The 20,932-nt window shown below is 36.9% G+C and overlaps 1 protein-coding gene across 1 annotated transcript; it reads right to left on the bottom strand.

Moving 5' to 3' along the window:
- Positions 1-791: 791 nt before the first annotated feature.
- LOC120156547 (AP2-like ethylene-responsive transcription factor PLT2) lies at positions 792-3,209 on the bottom strand. Its single transcript, XM_039167853.1, is given in 10 exon segments — positions 792-1,519; positions 1,597-1,673; positions 1,750-1,800; positions 1,915-1,988; positions 2,073-2,161; positions 2,241-2,249; positions 2,375-2,457; positions 2,540-2,912; positions 2,992-3,075; positions 3,078-3,209. Coding segments are annotated over 10 exon segments (1,632 nt in total). The 5' UTR covers positions 3,142-3,209.
- Between the last annotated feature and the right edge of the window lie 17,723 nt (positions 3,210-20,932).

The following is a 20,932-nucleotide window of genomic DNA, read 5'->3' as shown; positions in this document are numbered from 1 at the left end:
TGCATTACCAAGCAACTTGTTACTAGCGGTGTTCTCCCAAGAACTTCTCGTGGGTCTTTAATATTTATTCTTGATTATCAATTTCTTTTAAAATATCTTAAAACAAATTCTCTTCGGGATTTTTATTTTAAAAATCTATGTATGTAAAGAATACCATACGAAGGCAAAAACAGATGATTTGGAGCAGCCATAGTTGCAAAACATGCATGTATTTAGATATCCAAATTTCAATCCTCTCTAACGCATTAGCCATAGTCTTAAAAAATATAGCAGCTTAGGATGGATGATCCTATTTTTTGACCACATGTACTTATTTTTCAACATTAATAATTAAACATGTAGTTATCCCATAGCTACACTCATAATTACTAAATAATAGTGGCCATGAAATAAAACGGGATGAATTGATGTATCATTGGTTAATAAAATTTCTATTAGCCCTTGTGTGGTAAATGTTGAACAATAACCTCAAAATTAATTTACTAAGCAACAAATAAATGGAGGAAAATGTTAATAGGAATAATTATCCATTGTACCATATTTAAACCCTAAACATATCCAATTAAATTGGAATTAGGATCATTAGGTAAAACTCCATATATAAGAAGTTTGTAGCAAGAACATCAACCCGAAACAAAAAGTGAAACAAACAAAAGGCCATTTTTTATCAACGAGAAACCTAAGTCAATAAGCCCTTTTTTCTGCATTGAAAAATTAAACGGTTGTTAGTTCAAAACAGAAACAATGATTTTGATCTGTCTTGGAAAAACATCGACCCTTTAACTGTGTTGTTAGTCATTCCATGTTGGAAAAACACCGGGATTCGAGCCTTGAATGGACTCACCAGACCAGCCGCCATTGCTCCCTGGCATGTCGTAATCAACCTTGACCAGTCCCAGCTCTTCGGTTGTTGCCACCGTGGTTCCTGCCGTACCCAGATACACTCCGCCGCTGTAACTCCCACTCGAGCAACCGCCGCCACTGTTTTCGACCACGGAGGGGGAAGAGCAGTTCATGTTCATCAACCCGTGAAGCAAAGCCGGGTTGTTTTGAATATAACTGTTGTAAAATTGGGAACTCTGGCTCGACTGCTGCAGGTTATAAAACCCGGCGGATTGCTGCTGGTGCAGTTGGAGCTGCCTTTGGATGTAATTCTGGTGAAACGTGGAGGTTTCATTTGCATATTGAGAGTTGATGTCGTGGTTCAGTAGTGTTAGCAACGGTTGAGGTTGATGATCAAATGTGGCTTGCATTAAAGGGTAGCCTTGTAGGCTGCTACTGCTCGAGCTTCCGTAATGGAAACTCGAACCAAGAGCGATCATTTCTTCGCGTTTCCTCGTTGATTCGAGTGCTTGAGCTTCCTTTAGCCTTTTAGCAGCTCCTCCTCCGATCGGCAACGTATTGCTCTCGAGAATTGCTTTGACGTCGTACCGATTCATGTCAAAGTTCGTCACTGCATTAAGTCCTCGGAATTTAATCGCTGCAATGTCGTAAGCTTCTGCAGCTTCCTCCTCGGTGCCTGTATTTTGGTAAACAAATTGTGATCATTAAGCACAATTTAGGTTCAGTTTATTTATGGGGAAATCAGAAACTTACCGAAAGTTCCTAAGTAAAGATCTTTGTTTCCTGCAACTCTGCCGATCCTCGCTTGCCATCGGCCATGCTGATGATGCCTGTATAAAAGATTCACGTTCGTTAGAGAAGGAGAAGATCATGCATGGAGCGCTGTTCATTTTGATAATAAAATACCTCGTTACTCCACGATACATGGATGCACCCCTTGAAAAACCACTACTCTTCCTGATATGTAACATTATAAACACATTAATATATATATATATATATATATATATATATCATTCTTGTCTAATTCCAAAGCCTGCAAGCAGAATCTCCTATTATATATGTGTGTACCTTCTAATGGAAGCAACAAATTCTTGTCTAGTCATGTGCTTCATTTCTTCGAGTTCCTTCTCATAATTACTAATCTAGAAACGCACAAGAAGAAAAATCACAATTTAAAAATGGAGATTGAACTTTAGTTGCATTACATCTCTTAATTATGTTTATACCAGGAAATTAGTGGTGGTGGATGTTCCCCAGTATTTGAGTGCAGCAAGATCATAAGCCCTAGCTGCTTTCTCTTCTTTATCATACCCACCTGCTCGACATGGTTTACAATATTTAACGAAAGCATATATATGTATGTATGTATGTACTGGTTGAATAACTGTACTCACCCAGGTATACTGGTGTGTTAATGATGCAAAGTCATCAAGGTAACCATGAAAAAGAAAATAGAATAGAGAAATGGGTTAGCAAAAGATTGGAATTTTCACTTGAAATGAAATCCTAGAAGAAGCTCAAACTCTACCTTGTCTTCCTTTCCTTGATTGTCCTTCTCTCCTACAACTATTATCCCAAAGATGAGCTTCATATCTTCCGGTCCATCTATGCCTGTAATTGCACCGACTTTAATTATTTATTTATCCAAATTATTACTTAGTTTTTATTGAAACTGATCCGAAAGATAGCTCACCTTGTGACGCCACGGTATATGGATGTTCTTTGGCCAAAAGTGTCCAACGTCCTTCTCGGGGGAGCCTCGACGATATTGGTGCTGTTATCGGCGCTGGTTTCGCTGGTTGAGCCCTTGCCACTGCCCATGGATAATGTCAGTGACTGCAAATTGTTAGCACTTTCTTGGAACTCAGCAGCGGGTATTAGAGTTGTGTTCTGCACTTGGACGATGTTGTTAGGTTGAAATGAATAGTCAGAATCACTGGATTGACGAAGTTCGTTGAATGCCAGGAGATCTAACGACGGGCTTTCGGATTTCGAAACTCCGAGGAAATCTGCAACCTTTGGAACTTCAGTACTTGTATTTTCATGGGTGTTTATCAGGTTCCATTCTGTCAAAATATCCAGAAAACGAGGAGTTAGATTAAAAATACAAGAACTAGAGAGAGAGAGAGAAATACGTGATGATACCTTGAATTTGAAACGGATTCTCCATGGTATCATTCACTAAACCTAGATTGAACTGCTGATGAGGCTGAGACGAGTGCAAATGCGTGGCAGTGAAGAATTAGTGGGAGAAAGCGGAAATGAAAGCCAGTTATTTGAATTCATGGAACCCATAATATCATATATTCCAAACTCCTAACTCCAAATCAAAAACTGTGCTTTAGCAACCCTCCAACAAATCAAACTCTACTGCAACAAGCGGAAAAAGAAAGACTATCAAACACAAGATGATCAAGTGACAATCAACAACAGAAATGATAAAAAGAAAAACTTTTTCAAATACCTAGAGTTAGATAGTGCCAAAGTGACCACTGACTAGGGTTTGAGCTTTGTTGATTCACCCTTCTCTCTCTTAGTTTCGTTCTTGGTTAAACCTCTTTATGGTGGCAAGAGAAGATATTTTACAATGAAACTAAACAAGAGAGAAGATAAAGAGACTGAAAGAAGAAGAAAGATACAGTATATATATATATATATACGAGTATATTAAAGGAGAGTTATTTTTGTTAAGTGACCCGTTTTGCAAGGGTCAAGTTCCCAACAATTAACATGATAGGGCTAATTGTACATAAATAATCAGTGTGTTTGTAGCAAGACAAACCCACAATTCCAACTAGGAAAAATCCAGTTATAAAAACTTTGATATATATACTTTAATCTTTGAATGCCCCACTAGGGTTTATTGGAACTCTCGGGGACCTCGAAGGAAGCAATGCATGACTCCCGAAAGCCCAGCATTCCCACACTCTGCAAATCATCTCATAGTCTAAATTCAATACATTGACCACTCTGCGTAAAGCTAACTTCTCTCTTTGTCTCTCTCTGGTGCAATTTCAAAATAGATCAGCCTAATTTCCCACTGTTTTTCCTCACTAAAAGCTATCCAAATTTTGTTGTAGATCCCCGAGTTCACCTCGTTCTGTGTACGGACATGCATTATTCTATCCCAAAATATCCGACATATTTAATATTTAAAGTACCCCATCCCATTTATTAAAAGAGTAACGTGTATAGGTCGTTGATCGTGTATGAATTTATACAACGTAAACTATATGTGGTTTCAAGTTTTATTATTAAATGGGTTATTTTAAAAAAAAAATTTGGAAAGTAATTCATTAATAATAATGAAGGACGTTGAAACTCAAAAGTAAAGGAAGATTTAATTGAAGGATTTGGTTTTGGTTTCCCAAGTAGAGCTCTGTTGACTGCCTAATCGGTTTCCGCACCCCGTCAAAAGGTTAACAATAACATGGATTAAAATATTAATCGTATTCTGTCATCCAATTACCCCAACCATAAACTATTTGATTATTTTAATTTTAAAATTTTAAACTATTTTATTCAGATTCATGAAGCTAATATAAAATGATATTAGTTCCACGTGTATAAACGTTTATCGAAACAACAAAGGTCGGCCACTCTAGGCTTGTCCAAACGATCTGTGGTGACAACAATAATAATCAGCCACGTAAATGAATTACATGAAGTGAGAGTCACGTTCAGATATTGGTGCCCCAAACCTCATAGGAATTTGACCTATATTCTTATAATTTCCATTTCATAATTAATTATTATTATTTCTAAAGTTCTATAGTTTAATTTCATTGCGGCCTTTAGTTTTCAAAGGGGTTCAGACTCAGCAGACAGATGGACCAATTATTCGTTTGCATGCTTGCACAAATAAACATACTCTTACTACCAGCAAAACTTTGACCATTCTTTAATGATCATTTCCTACTTTTTTTACACTAAATAATTAATTTTCCAGTAGAGACAAATAAATAAATAATTAAAATTTACGAGAGGACCAGTCTTCCCCCACCTTTTTCCAGCTGGTTAAACGAATTAGAAAATTTACATCAACATTAATTTTACACGTTTGTATAATGTTTATTAGAATTCAGATTCAATAAATGCTAATAATATTAATTAAACTACGATGAAAACTGTAAGTTATGATCGAATGGATGTGCAATATTAACCACAAATTCTTCATGCATGTCCATTGTCGTTTTTTTTAAAGAATTGAATATGGATCTGAATAAGAGCATATAATATAGGATGGGGGCATTGAAGAACATAAAGCGAAGAAAGGAGGGCATTTCTGGGCAAAGGAGGTCACGAGAATCCATGGAAAGATCTGTAGAGGGTTTCCAATTTCCCAGAGAAGGTGGGAGCAATAGCCGGGAAAGTACTCGTGTCGCCTCGAACCGAACCCACTTTAGAAACTCTTAATGTATTCTCTAGGGACTGTGGAAAAATCAAAAGCAGTCGGCTGCTAGGTTGCTGATTTTTTGTTTTTTTATTATTATTTTTGTTGAATTATGCAAGGGATAATTACAACATTTAATCATTGTACTTTAGGGTATTTACAAGATTAGCCCTTAGGTTTCAACTATAAATACCCTAGCTCATTTAGCTTCAAATCATCTCAAAGCATTCTAGCTTTCTTCCAATACTAGAGAATTTAGAGAGTTTCTTGAGAGTTGTTTTCTCCTTTTTATCAAGAGAGAATTATCATTGTTTTCTCCTTGGTAGATAGAGAGAAGTTGTAATTCCTATTTTCTCATAGTGAAATTCTTCTACCGTTGCCCGTGGTTTTTACCCTATATTATTTAGGGGTTTTCCACGTAAATTTTGTGTCTCTTTTATCTTTATTTTTATTTTCTCAAATTATCAGTTGTGAATTTGCTCTATCCGATAGCCGTCTTCCGCAACAATTGGTATCCGAGCTAGATTAGAGTGTGTAATATCTGCTTATTGTCTTTGTGGTTGCCACCAAAAGGTGGATCCTCTAACATAAGAAAGTAAGAAGGTATTACCCATTCTTTGAAGGTTCCAGAGAACTATTCACGATTGTGAAATAGTGGGAGCTATCCGTAATAGAAGCTATGACAACGAAATTTGATATTGAAAAATTCAATGGGAGAAATTTCTCACTGTGGAAATTGAAGATGAAGGCCATCCTGAGGAAAGACGGGTGTCTAGCGGCTATCAATGAAAGGCCGGTGGATTTCGCAGATGACAATAAATGGAACGAGATGGACGGAAATGCTATGGCAAACTTTCATCTAGCATTAGCAGATGAAGTATTGTCAAGCATCGAGGAGAAGAAGACAGCTAAGGAGATATGTGATCATCTCACCAAATTGTACGAGGCCACATCGTTGCACAATAAAATTTTCCTTAAAAGGAAATTGTACACTCTCCGTATGTCAGAATCTACTTCAGTGACAGAGCACTTAAATACACTGAACACCTTATTTTTCTCAGCTTACATCCTTAAGCTGTAAAATAGGAGAACAAGAACGTGCTGAACTTCTACTTCAAAGTCTACCGGATTTGTATGATCAACTCATCATCAACTTGACAAATAGTAATGTCACCAGTCTAGTCTCGATGACGTTGCAGTGCTGTTCTACAAGAAGAAAATCGGCGCAAGAACAAGGAAGACAAACAAGTAAATCTGCAACAAGCAGAAGCGTTGACAACGACGAGAGGGAGATCAACAGAATGTGGCCAAAGCAGCAGTCATAAACATGGTAGATCGAAGTCCAGAAGCAAAAAGAATTTAAAGTACTACCACTGTGGAAAGAAGGGTCACTTGAAGAAGGATTGTTGGAGTCTCAATAAAAACTCCAATCCACAAGGCAATACCGCAAACACTTCAGATGATGGAGATGCTCTATGCTGTGAAGCGTCAACTACCGTGGAAGGCAGAAAAAGATTTGCAGATATATGGCTCATTGATTCAGGAGCAACATATCACATGACCTCAAGAAGAGAATGGTTCCATCATTATGAACCTATCTCAGGAGGATCTGTCTATAGTTGCAATGATCATGCCTTAGATATCGTTGGCGTGGGAACCATCAAATTGAAGATGTATGATGGAACAATTAAAGTTGTTCGAGATGTACGGCACGTGAAAGGCCTGAAGAAAAATTTATTATCCTACGGATTGTTGGATAATAATGCAAGCAAGATTGAAACACAGAAAGGAATCATGAAGGTGTTCCGTGGAGCGCTTGTGGTGCTGAAAGGCGAAAAGATAGTTGCAAACTTGTACATGCTGAAGGGAGAGACTTTGCTAGAAGCAGAAGCCTCTGTTGCCTCATGTAGTTCAGATTCTGCAATGTTATGGCATAAGAAACTTGGACACATGTCAGAACAAGGAATGAAAGTCCTTGTGGAGCAAAAGCTACTTCCCAGCTTAACAAAGGTATCACTTCCTTTGTGTGAGCATTGTATAACAAGTAAGCAACACCGATTGAAATTCAACACATCAAATTCTAGAGGCAAAAGTGTTCTAGAATTGGTTCACTCTGACGTATGGCAAGCACCGGTCACATCCCTAGGCAGAGCAAAATACTTTGTCTCATTTATTGATGACTACTCCAGGAGATGTTGGGTGTACCCTATTAAGAAGAAGTCAGATGTGTTTGCAACTTTCAAAAACTTTAAAGCGCGGGTGGAACTTGATTCTGGAAATAAGATCAAGTGTTTCAAAACAGATAATGGAGGAGAATACACAAGCGAAGAATTTGATGACTTTTGCAAGAGAGAAGGCATCAAAAGACAGTTCACAGTGGCGAACACTCCTCAACAAAATGGAGTGGCAGAGCGGATGAACAGAACCTTGTTAGAAAGAACACGAGCAATGTTGAGGGATGCAGGCCTATAAAAATCATTCTGGGCAGAAGCAGTCAATACCGCCTGTTATTTGGTGAATCGAGCTCCATCAACTGCAATAGAGCTGAAGACACCAATGGAGATGTGGACTGGTAAACCAGCTGATTATTCAAACCTCCATGTATTTGGAAGTATTGTGTACGTGATGTACAACTCCCAAGAAATTTCGAAGTTGGATCCAAAATCCAGGAAATGCAAATTCTTGGGGTATGCTGATGGAGTAAAGGGGTATCGCTTGTGGGATCCCACTGCCCGCAAAGTGATCATTAGCAGGGATGTTATCTTTGTAGAAGATAAGCTACAAAGAAAAGAAGACGATGCTAGCGCTGAAAAGTCAGAGATTACTCATATACATGTGGAAAAGGAGGTTGAACAAGGAGATTCTTCTGAAGCAGAACCAGCTCATGATGAACAAGAACTAGAGAGTTCTGAAGCTCCAATAACTCGTCAATCAGATCGTGTGAGAAGATGTCCCAATTGGCACTCAGATTATGTTATAGAAGGTAATATTGCATACTGCCTTTTAACATAGGACGGTGAGCCATCAACATACCAGGAGGCAATAAACAGCTCAGATGCTTCATTATGGATGATGGCGATGCAAGAAGAAATCGAAGCCCTTCATAAAATAATACATGGGACCTTGTGCCACTACCACAAGGAAGGAAGCCAATTGGTAACAAATGGGTCTTCAAAATCAAGCGAAATGTTGACGATCAAGTGGAGAGGTACCGTGCAAGACTGGTGGTCAAAGGATATGCTCAAAAAGAAGGTATTGATTTCAATGAAATATTTCTCCTGTGGTTCGACTAACACAGTTCGAGTACTCTTGGCAATGTGTGCTACATTGAACTTACATCTAGAGCAGCTAGATGTTAAAACAACTTTTCTTCATGGAAATCTTGAAGAAGAGATTTATATGCTCCAGCCTGAAGGTTTTGAAGAAAAAGAAAAGAAGAACTTGGTTTGCAGGTTGAACAAATCTCTGTACGGTCTAAAGCAGGCGCCGAGGTGTTGGTATAAGAGATTTGATTCCTTCATTATGTGCCTTGGATACAACAGACTTAATGCAGACCCTTGTGCTTATTTCAAGAGGTCTGGTGATAACGATTTTGTTATATTGCTGTTGTATGTGGATGACATGTTGGTTGCAGGACCCAACAAAGATCATATTAAAGAATTAAAGGCACAACTGGCTAGGGAATTTGAAATGAAGGACTTGGGATCAGCAAACAAGATTCTAGGGATGCAAATTCACCGAGACAGAAGTAATAGGAAGATTTGGCTTTCACAAAAGAATTACTTGAAGAAGATCTTGTCACGATTCAGCATGCAAGATTGTAAGCCAATTTCTACTCTTCTTCCTATTAACTTCAAATTATCCTCCAGTATGAGTCCTAGCAGTGAAGAAGAGAGGATGAAGATGTCTCGAGTACCGTATGCATCAGCAGTGGGAAGTTTAATGTTCGCTATGATATGCACAAGACCAGACATTGCACAAGCAGTGGGAGTGGTTAGTCGGTACATGGCGAATCCAGGCAAAGAGCATTGGAATACAGTAAAGAGGATCCTAAGATACATCAAGGGAACCTCAAATGTTGCATTATGTTACGGAGGATCAAACTTACTAATAAATGGTTATGTAGATTCTGACTATGTAGGGGATTTGGATAAAAGCAAATCTACTACAGGATATGTGTTCAAAGTTGCTGGTGGAGCTGTAAGCTGGGTTTCAAAATTGCAGTCAGTTGTGGCTACATCCACAACAGAGGCAGAATATGTAGCAGCTACACAAGCCAGTAAAGAAACAATTTGGTTGAAGATGCTATTGGAGGAGCTTGAGCACAATCAAGAGTATGTCTCTCTGTTTTGTGACAGTCAAAGCGCCTTGCATCTAGCAAGGAATCCAGCATTTCATTCAAGAACAAAGCACATACGAGTTCAGTACCATTTCATTCGTGAAAAGGTTGAAGAAGGAACGGTAGATATGCAGAAGATCCATACCAAAGACAACATAGCAGATTTCATGACGAAGGCAATCAACGCTGATAAATTTACCTGGTGTCGATCCTCTTGTGGCCTGTCAGAGACGTAAGCAACATGATGGTACAAGGTAGAAAGAATGGTGTGAAGATATGATTGTTCCAATCAAATCTTCAAGTGGGAGATTGTGGAAAAATCAAAAGCAGCCGGCTGCTAGGCTGCTGATTTTTTGTTTTTTTTTATTATTATTTTTGTTGAATTATGCAAGGGATAATTACAACATTTAATCATTGTACTTTAGGGTATTTACAAGATTAGCCCTTAGGTTTCAACTATAAATACCCTAGCTCATTTAGCTTCAAATCATCCCAAAGCATTCTAGCTTTCTTCCAATACTAGAGAATTTAGAGAGTTTCTTGAGAGTTGTTTTCTCCTTTTTATCAAGAGAGAATTATCATTGTTTTCTCCTTGGTAGATAGAGAGAAGTTGTAATTCCTATTTTCTCATAGTAAAATTCTTCTACCATTGCCCGTGGTTTTTACCCTATATTATTTAGGGGTTTTCCACGTAAATTTTGTGTCTCTTTTATCTTCATTTTTATTTTCTCAAATTATCAGTTGTGATTTTGCTCTATCCGATAGCCGTCTTCCGCAACAGGGACACCCCTTTCTCCATTTTATATTATATCATGAAATGAAATTAGGGTTAGGGTTGTTTTGTTTTGCAAGAGCTATAAATGCGATGCTAAAGAATACAAGGTACAACACTCATAAAACATGCAATCTTGTTTTGCACTCACTTTTATTCGTTAAAACTCGTAATTTCTTTCTTCTTTTTAATATACAAAACACTATCTTAAGTATTTTTAGGTTTTATTTATAAACAACTTTTTCTCCAAATAAATTAAAAACATCTTCATATAAATATATCTATTGTCATTTAATACAGCGGTCGTGGTGTTAGGCTTCAGTTGATCGTTTACGTAATTTTGTACAGCGCATCAACTTGTAATCAATTAATTAAAAATTTCGGTCTTGTTTATGTGAGTTGTGCAACACTTTCACTTTTCATATCTTTTTTCTTCATATGTTATTTTACACGACTTAGCAAACTCTCTATTCATATTGACAGTACTCATAAAAGAATGAGAATATATATATATATATATGATCCACTAAAATCATGAAAATTCTTTTCGTTTTGAACCTTTTAAGATATTTGGATTAAGAGAAACTAAAGGTTGAGATTAACTTTTTATTATTTTTCAATGAATATTTTTTCATTTTTTACTTTTAATCTCAACCTTTAATTTCTCTCATCTATGGTCCTAAAAAGTGTAAAACTAAGAGAATTATACTGATATATATGGCAGGATCCACTTACTCAATGTAAAACTAATAAGTTTTACACTAGTTTATAGTCATTACATTTAAATAAATAAATTACTTAGATTTAATTAAAATATATAACTTATAAATAAATATATTTTAACTCACAGTAAAATAATACCTCTTTTCACCCTAAACCCTAAAATCTAAAACTCTATCCTAAACCCTAAATATAAAACCCTAAACCATAAATCCAAAACCCAAACCTTAAAGTTTAAATCTTAAACCTTAAATCCTAAACATAACCCTGAAAAATAATTTATTTATTTAAATTTAATGACTATAAATTAGTATAAAACTTATTAGTTTCACAAATCATAAGGGATATATATATTATAATTAATAATATTGCTGAGAGATCAAAAAGACATCCTTTAGTATATACAGTAAAAAAGAAGATGATTGAACAAGAGATATCGTTCAATATGACAGAGAAGAAGATATATGGATTAAAATTTGAAAAATTTATTTGATATATAGATTATATAAATAGACGATGAAGATTGGAGAATAAGAAACCAAATCATTAAATGTTAGATTCATGGAGTTTGAAGTGTTTCTCGATTAAATAGACACTAGATTCACATACAGAAGGATGAAATGACTTTGGTGGGGAATTTTGAGACTTATCGATCACCATCAATGACGATCATCGATAATTATTGTGGCGGCCAGAATTCGGGAAAACTGAGGAGAACATAAGAAAAAGAAAGAAGAAGAAGAAGAAGACATAGATTTTATATATATTTAAATTGACGTCATTTAAAAGTAGATTTAAATTTTAAAAACCATGTTGTTTTGATGTTGTGTGTCAACCACCATGTCATAATATCATTTAACAATTGAGAAATCAAAATAGGAGTTCTTCGAAAATTTAATGATCAAATTGAATTTATTTTAATTTTAATTACCGAAATTAAAATGCAAAAAAAATAAAAAATAAAAAATGAAATGATGAAATTTATAATTTAAAAATAGGATTTACCCTTATTTTATTATCAACTTACCTTCAACGCATTTCATTCATCCATAGAACATGCACCTCCACTTTATTAAACTCCATCCCAACCGATTTGGAAGCCTAATCGTTATTTGTGTTATTATTATTATTATTATATTTTCATATTTTATCTCTAATATAAAATATTTTTATAATAAATATCTCCATAAGACAATGCAACTTTAATGTAAAGTTTTTAACATCTAAACACGAAACATAATCTCAGGGTTAAAATAATTGGATGTATAGAGTCATTGAGATCATGTGCATGCAATTGTCTTGTTTTAGAAAACCAAGATGCTTAAAAAATACCAAGGTTAATTAAATATTTAATTATATAATGAGAATGATCCTAAGTTATACAAAGATCTGAGAATGATCCTATTTTTTTAATCTATGTTATACCACAGTAAATACTTAAAGTATACCTGCATGTCCAATGAATGGTAGCTAAAGAGGAGATAAGACCCAAAATTCCAAAGTCCATGCTCCATTTAGGTTGTGAAAATTTTAGTTTGCCCTCTAAATTCTTTTAAAAATTTTCATTAAATCTCAAAATTTTAAGATACCCTTAATTAAACTTTTCTTTATTTATGTCTCTAATTTTAATTAAATCTCAAAATCATTAGCAATTTTAATTATGTCTCTATTTTTTTTTAAAAAAAAATCTGTTTAACCTCTTAAAACTTTTAAAAACCGAATCATCATCCATTGAACAACACATACACAAGCTTTACACTACTCGTGCCTTTATAATGTTAATATACATGGGTAATACTCATTTATTATTTATATGTAGTTATAGTATTTTATGTACGTCATAACTCATTGCGTGACCTCAATGATTAAAGTGAGTGTTATTTTTCTTGAGTTCTTGAGTTCGAGTAACCGTGTTCACAGGATGTATGCGTTGTTAATAATTAAAAAAATTATACCTATATTATCTTATAATTAATTCAGATCATTAAATAAATATTTAGGTATATCATTCACTATTTATGTAAAAATAATAATATCTGCATTAATTCTTTGTATTACCTTTTGCCAATATACTTATGTGATCTTAATATGTAAGCGTAATTCTCATTTATTGATTATCTATAAAAAGTTTACGTAATTATAATATTTAATAATATTATATATATGTACGAACCCGACCCGACCCAAAAATTTTACATCCTTCACCCGACCCGACTTGAAAAATATATACCCTCCACCTGACCCGAACCCGACTTGACTTTTTGAGATAAAATCCGAACCCGATCTGACATTACCCGAAATAATAATAAAAATATTATTTTTATTCAATAAAACAGTGATTTAATTGAAAATAATATATAGAGGGGTATTATTATAATTATTCATAAATATATAAGGTAAAATTATATTTTTTTGGGTCGGGTCAGGTCGGATATTTTTTACCTTAAACTCGAATCTGACCCAACCCGAACATCACCTTTAAAATAAAACCCGAACCCAATCTTTTTTTTAAATGACCCGATCCGTTGGGTTGAAACCCGTCAGGTTCAGGTTCCATGCCCATCCCTACCTACAAGTAGTGCAGTAGGAGAATAAGAAGGGGAGTGGGGAAGGTGCTGAATACGAACGAGTGAGTGCAGATGCTTTTACAGCACCACGCATCGAATCACACAGCAACAGGGTCATAGATGTTTGAGAAGGCACCGGAAGATTTACTCTCACAAGTTAGCCCTGGCTGGCCTCTCTAGCCTTGTCGCCCTACATGCAGATCTACTGTCCATGGTAGAGCATCTTAAAGTTGTTCAATCACAATGCGAGACTCTGCAAATTTTCATAACTTCACATTTATTGAAGTATTTATATCATTTTTAATTCATGGTATCTAGCAAAAATCAGTTTTCTTTTCAAATCTCTTCGAACTCGAATATGATGTTGTGATCCAATTGTGAAAATTCATATTAGAAGAGATCCGACGAAATGCTTACGATAGCGTCCAAATTTTTAAAGAGAAAACAAGAGAGTTCCATGATTGAAGAATATCCTTTAAATCGTTTAATGTTAATCAAAAAGTTTATAGTGACTCAAGTTTTTCCTCATGGCGCAGTAGAAATCGAAGACAATTTGGGAACTCGATTTAAAATAAATGGATAGAGATTGAAGCCGTATTATGAACACACTCCAATTGGATTAGTCGAGGAGATTGAATTGGAAGAACCAATGCTTTAAAATCAGGTCGTCGAACTAACGACGTTAAACAATAGCATTTTAATGGGAGGCAACCCATTTTGTTTTTTTTAATTTATTTTCAAATTTTAGTTTCCAAATTTCGTTTGCTTATTTTACGTTTTTAATTCTTGATTTAAATTTTGTAGGTACCCCGAGCATTTTAATTGAAGATCGGATAAAGTCGAAGCAAAAAATTGTTTCAATTGAAGCAAGAGTCGACCGAAGTTAAGGTATTGGAGCAGAATTTCAGCCAGTTTTGAAGTTGGTGTCATGCGGCAACAAATGAGATTTTACTCCAAACCCATACATATCATTTCATTAATGGTGTGCGTTAGCAAACCCTCCATAACCGGTGCATGTTAGCGGAACCCAAACCCTAAATTTATCCCCTTTACGCCCAACATTCTCTCAAAATCTTTCCCCATATTTTTGTAAGTTTCGGCCACCCCTAGTCTCCAATCGCTATCAATTTCTTTTTGATTTGATAACCTTATCCCTTATCACTCATATTTTTCTAATTAAATTCCCTTATAAACCAAAACACCTCACCAAATCAAAACGCATACCATACCTGGCATTAACCACAAAAAATTAGTCTTTCCCTCTTCTTTTTATTAATCGGCCAAAACCTTACAACCATCAAGCATCATTGACGTCACCCACTTCACCACTGTTAGTCGAGCACCGCTACGCCCTTACATTTTAATCACCGCCAAACGTCACTAATTTTGCTGCAATTTTCATTCTTTAACCAATCAAGAAATCATGGTGATGACAAGAAACCAATCGGACAATCCATCTTGCCCACCGATCACCCTTGGTGGTAGTAGACAATGTTTCACTGTTCCTCCAGTGATCAACATTCCGAGGAGCTCTGACTCGCTGCCACAACCTGCTCTCATTCCTCAACAAACCGCTCAACATGGAGAAAAACGTGGGAGACAACCTTGCTCTCATTCGTCCATGCCTGAGTCAATGCCATCATCATCCGCTCATCATTAATCCAATTATATGGTGCCATAGTAAGGTTCTATCGTTCCATCCAGATCACGCCAAAACCGACCATCCTAATTGGTCGCTCTAATATTTTATTCGATGCCATATGCGACACATTCATAATCGATGCCAGATATCACCCATTAAACTCATTCGGCAGTACTCGAACAAGATGAAAAACCCGAGGTAAATTCTACTCATGTCGATAACGAACCACTACTATTTTGGCATCCTATTTTTGATTTTTCAGATGACTTCGCTTCTGGATTTTCAAATCTGCCGCCACAACCAAGGATCGAGCTGACATATTCCTCTAGTCGAAACAGCGACCAGCAACCACATTCACCATCATTTACTGCGTGTTACAACGAGACGCCCACCTACGATGATCATGCACCCGATCACAACCATTATCACGAGTGTCATCGAAGACGGCGCACCTACTCCATACCGATCGAGGAAGTACTTCAAGGTTATCTCGACTTTAACAATAAAGAGGCTTGACGATTCGAAAACATCCGACACAATAAGTTTCGAGTTTGTAAGTATATTCCTTATCACACTCTCAATTCCTAGCATTTGCGTGATTCTTTCATAAATTATTTTGATGAAATTGGTTGGAGTTCTTATTCTGAAGTTCGATATGCTATCTATTGTTGTGAAATTCGGGTTAATTTCCACCAATAACAGATTCACCGTGAAAACTATTATCTAGGTGATTAGTGTGAAAACGATTGTACTAAAAATCACCCCAAGGTAGATTCCCAGGAAAGAGGAGGGGTCACAATGGTCCCTCTTAAAACCCACTTTCCTTAGACAGAACTACCAAGACAAGTAATTTTAATAGGACAATAATTGACAACAACTATACCCGACAATAGCTATTAAATAGACATAAAAGAGAACACCAAAATATTTCACTAATAGAGGAAATATTACAAAGAGAGAAAGAATACAAATAGCCTTTAAAATAGAAGAAGGCTTATATTTGTGGGATGATTAACTAAGGAGGAGGAGGGCTTTATTTATAACAAAAGAATTTCCCCTCCTCCTTATACACAACCAATGTGGGACTTTTGCCAAAAACCAACAAATCTCCACCTTGGCAAATTCCACACACATCTCTAAAAAAAAAACAATCTTTTAATTTGTAACAATATTGACCAAATCTAAACAATGTTTAAACTTGACTGCAGTTACCACTTTTGTCAACATATCAGCAGGATTCTCAGTGGTCCGAATCTTCTGGATTATGACTCCACCTTCTTCTAGAATCTCTCGTACAAAGTGATATCGAACATCAATGTGCTTCGTCCTTGCATGGTAAACCTGGTTCTTTGCTAAATGAATAGCACTCTGACTATCACAGTGCACTTTGATGTGCTTTTGTTCCATTCCCAATTCACCAAGCAACCCTTGAAGCCAAATTGCCTCCTTCACAGCCTCTGTAACTGCCATATACTCTGCCTCTGTAGTAGACAAAGCCACTGTTGACTGTAAGGTGGACTTCCAACTGACTGGTGCCTTTGCAAATGTAAACACATAACCAGTAGTTGATCGACGCTTGTCCAAATCACCTGCATAGTCTGAATCACAATACCCAACTACACACTGACCATCTTGTTTGTCCTGCTGAAAGACCAAACCAACATCTACGGTGTTCAGAATATACCGCAGAATCCATTTCACAGCTTGCCAATGCTCCTTTCCAGGATCATGCATATACCTGCTCACAACCCCAATTGCCTGTGAAATATCGGGTCTCGTACACACCATTGCATACATCAAGCTACCAACAACACTTGCATACGGAACCTTTGACATGTATTCCCGTTCTGCATCATCCTTAGGTGACATGGATGCACCGAGCTTGAAATGAGAAGCAAGAGGTGTACTAACTGGTTTTGACATCTCATTTATGCCAAAATGTTTTAGTACCTTCCTCAGATATTCTTTCTGAGACAAACAAAGCCTCCCCAATTTCTTATCCCTTGATATCTCCATGCCTAGAATCTTCTTCGCTTCACCAAGATCCTTCATCTCAAACTCCCTGTTCAATTGAGTCTTTAGTTTCGCAATTTCTGTCTGACTCCTGGAAGCTATCAGCATATCATCAACATAAAGAAGAAGATATATATATGATCCGTCTTCTAGCTCGCGTAAATACACACAATGATCATATTTGCTTCTTGTGTACTTCTGCCCTATCATAAACTTGTCAAATCGCTTGTACCACTGCCTTGGAGATTGCTTCAATCCGTACAGCGATTTTTCTAATTTGCACACCATCTCTTCTTTTTCAGCAACTTTGAATCCATCTGGCTGAGTCATGTAGATTTCCTCATCCAAGTCTCCATGTAAAAATGCAGTTTTTACATCTATCTGAACTAGTTCCAAATCTAACTGCGCTACCAAAGCCAACAAAATTCTGATGGAGGAATGTTTTACAACTGGAGAAAATACTTCATTATAATCAACTCCCTCCGTTTGAGCGTAGCCTTTAGCCACTAATCTTGCTTTGTAGCGGATGTTATTCTTGTCAGGAAATCCATCTTTCTTTGCATATACCCACTTGCACCCAATTGCCTTCTTTCCCTTCGGAAGACTAGCTAGTTTCCACGTCTGATTCTTTTGAAGGGATTGCATTTCTTCATTCATGGCAATCCTCCACTTTTTATGTTCTGAACTTTGAACTGCTTCATTAAAAGTGGCAGGAACGTCATCAATTGCAATTGGTGATGCAAAAGAGACCATATCAGCATAACGAGCAGGTTGTCTAATGGTCATCTTTCCCTTTCTGAGTGCAATTGATTCATGTTGCTGTGGAGGTTCTTGGGTCTGAACCTCTTCTTCATCTGACTCTTCTTCTACCATAGGAGAGTCAATATCATTTTCTTTACTGGTTGGGACAAATTTGCTTCCTTCAAACTCCACCTTTTTGGGAGTTCCATCTGTCTGCTCCAATTTTTCTGAAGTCACCTTTCTCAACATGGTAGATTCATCAAAGGTAACATCCCTGCTGAAGATTATTTTCTTTGTTTCTGGACACCAAAGACGATAGCCTTTCACACCAGAGGTGATCCCCATAAAAATCGCCTTCTTTGCTCTTGGATCCAGCTTTGACTCCTTAACATGGTAGTATGCAGTGGAACCAAACACATGTAAGGAATCATAATCTGTAGTAGGTACTCCAAACCATTTCTCTAATGGTGTTTTACCACCAATAGCAGTCGATGGTAAGCGGTTGACAAGGTGACAAGCATAGACCAAAGCCTCAGCCCAAAATTCTTTGCCTAACCCAGCATTAGACAACATACACCGAACCTTCTCCACTAATGTCCGGTTCATACGCTCTGCCACTCCATTCTGTTGTGGTGTACCTCTGACAGTGAAGTGCCTAACAATACCTTCCTCTTCACAGACTTTCAGAAATGGATCATTTTTGTACTCTCCACCATTGTCTGTACGGAGACGTTTGATTTTTCTGCCTGTTTGAGTCTCCATCATCTTTTTCCATTTAAGGAAAAATCCTAGCACCTCATCCTTTGTCTTCATTGGATACACCCAAACTCTCCGGGAAAAATCATCAACAAAGGTGACATAATAGTGTGTTCCTCCCAATGAAGTTGTCTTGGAAGGCCCCCATACATCTGAATGAACATAATCCAAAATACCTTTAGTATCATGGATTGCTGTTCCAAATTTCACCCTCGTCTTCTTCCCTTTGATGCAATGCTCACAAAAAGCTAATTTGCAAGCCCGAGCACCCTTCAATAATCCTGGATCTATCAGTAATTTCAAGGATTTTTCACCAACATGCCCCAAGCGCATATGCCATAACATGGTTGCTTCTGACTCCTGTTCATCAGTAGAAGCTGCCACTGCTGCTGTCCCAACAATTGTACTACCCATAAAGTAATACACATTGTTTCTTTTTCGGATTCCCTTCATTATCACCAGTGCACCAGAGATAATCCTCATAATCCCATCTTTTGCCCTCACTTCTAAACCTTTTGACTCTAAGGTTCCCACAGAGATGAGATTTCTCATTAAATCTGGTACATAATGGACACCTGTTAAGGTTCTGATTGATCCATCTTGATTCCTCAAGCGAATTGAACCAATCCCAAGTGTGTCAAGAGGGGAATTATTTGTTGTGTAGACAATTCCACCTTTTAGTTCTTTAAAATCAAAGAACCATTCTCTATTGGGGGTCATATGGTGGCTACAAGCTGAATCTAACAGCCATGAACTGGAACAGCTGGTTGATGGCGTAGCAGCGAATGCGAAATCTGAATCTCCATCATCATACTCGACCACATTTGATTCTGAGACAGCCTTCCCCCTTTCAGGTTTGCCTTTATTCTTTAGCCTGGGACATTCTTTCTTCCAGTGCCCTTTTTCTCGACAAAAGGCACATTCATCTTTGCTCAATCTGGACTTTGACTTCGATCTCCCTCTGCTTCCTTTATTCTGACTCTTGGAACGGCCTCTAACAACAAGAGCTTCTGCTTCGACACTTGTGTTTTCTTGTTTGTCTTTCTTTCTCAATTTATAACTATAAAGGCAGCAGTTACTTCACTGAGAGACACATCAACCTTCCCATGAAGTAGAGTAGTTTCAAGATACTCAAACTCATCAGGAAGTGATCCCATCAACATCAGAGCTAGATCTTCGTCTTCAAAAGTCACGTCCATATTCATCAGATCAGTCACCAGCTGATTAAAGCTAGTAATGTGATCATTCATAGTGGTACCTGGTACATAGTTGAAGCGGAACAGTCTCTTTTTCATGTAGAGTTTGTTATGACCGCTTTTCTTCAAAAATTTCTCCTCCAGTGCCTTCCACAATTTACTTGCAGAAGTTTCCATAGAAAATGCATACTTCTGCTCTCTAGAAAGACATGATCGAATAGTACCACATGCCATTCTATTGATCCTCTTCCATTCTTTCTCCTCAACATCATCTGGTTTCTCTCATTCAATAGCAATGTCTAGACCCTGCTGAAATAGGGCATCTAGAACCTCGCTTTGCCACATGCCGAAATGACCGGTGCCATCAAAAATCTCCACTGCAAATCTAACATTTGTCACAGCATTTCTTGCCAAAATTGAAGATGAAGAAGCGTCTGCCATTTCTGCTACAAATTCTATTTAATAGCTGCCAATGCAGAATGTCAATTATCCCAAGGAAATTTTTCTGATGTGGAAGATCAGCCTAAGCCGCAACCACAGAGCATACTAAAATAAACCAAGAGCTCTGATACCAATTGTTGTGAAATTCGGGTTAATTTCCACCAATAACAGATTCACCGTGAAAACTATTATCTAGGTGACTAGTGTGAAAACGATTGTACTAAAAATCACCCCAAGGTAGATTCTCAGGAAAGAGGAGGGGTCACAATGGTCCCTCTTAAAACCCACTTTCCTTAGACAGAACTACCAAGACAAGTAATTTTAATAGGACAATAATTGACAACAACTATACCCGACAATAGCTATTAAATAGACATAAAAGCGAACACCAAAATATTTCACTAATAGAGGAAATATTACAAAGAGAGAAAGAATACAAATAGCCTTTAAAATAGAAGAAGGCTTATATTTGTGGGATGATTAACTAAGGAGGAGGAGGACTTTAT

The sequence above is a fragment of the Hibiscus syriacus genome, unplaced genomic scaffold (assembly GCF_006381635.1).
Source record: "Hibiscus syriacus cultivar Baekdansim isolate YM2019G1 unplaced genomic scaffold, ASM638163v2 tig00111231_pilon, whole genome shotgun sequence".
Lineage (NCBI taxonomy): Eukaryota > Viridiplantae > Streptophyta > Magnoliopsida > Malvales > Malvaceae > Hibiscus > Hibiscus syriacus.
The sequence above is the reverse complement of the archived record's forward strand: the minus strand, read 5'-3'. Positions and strand labels throughout refer to the sequence as shown.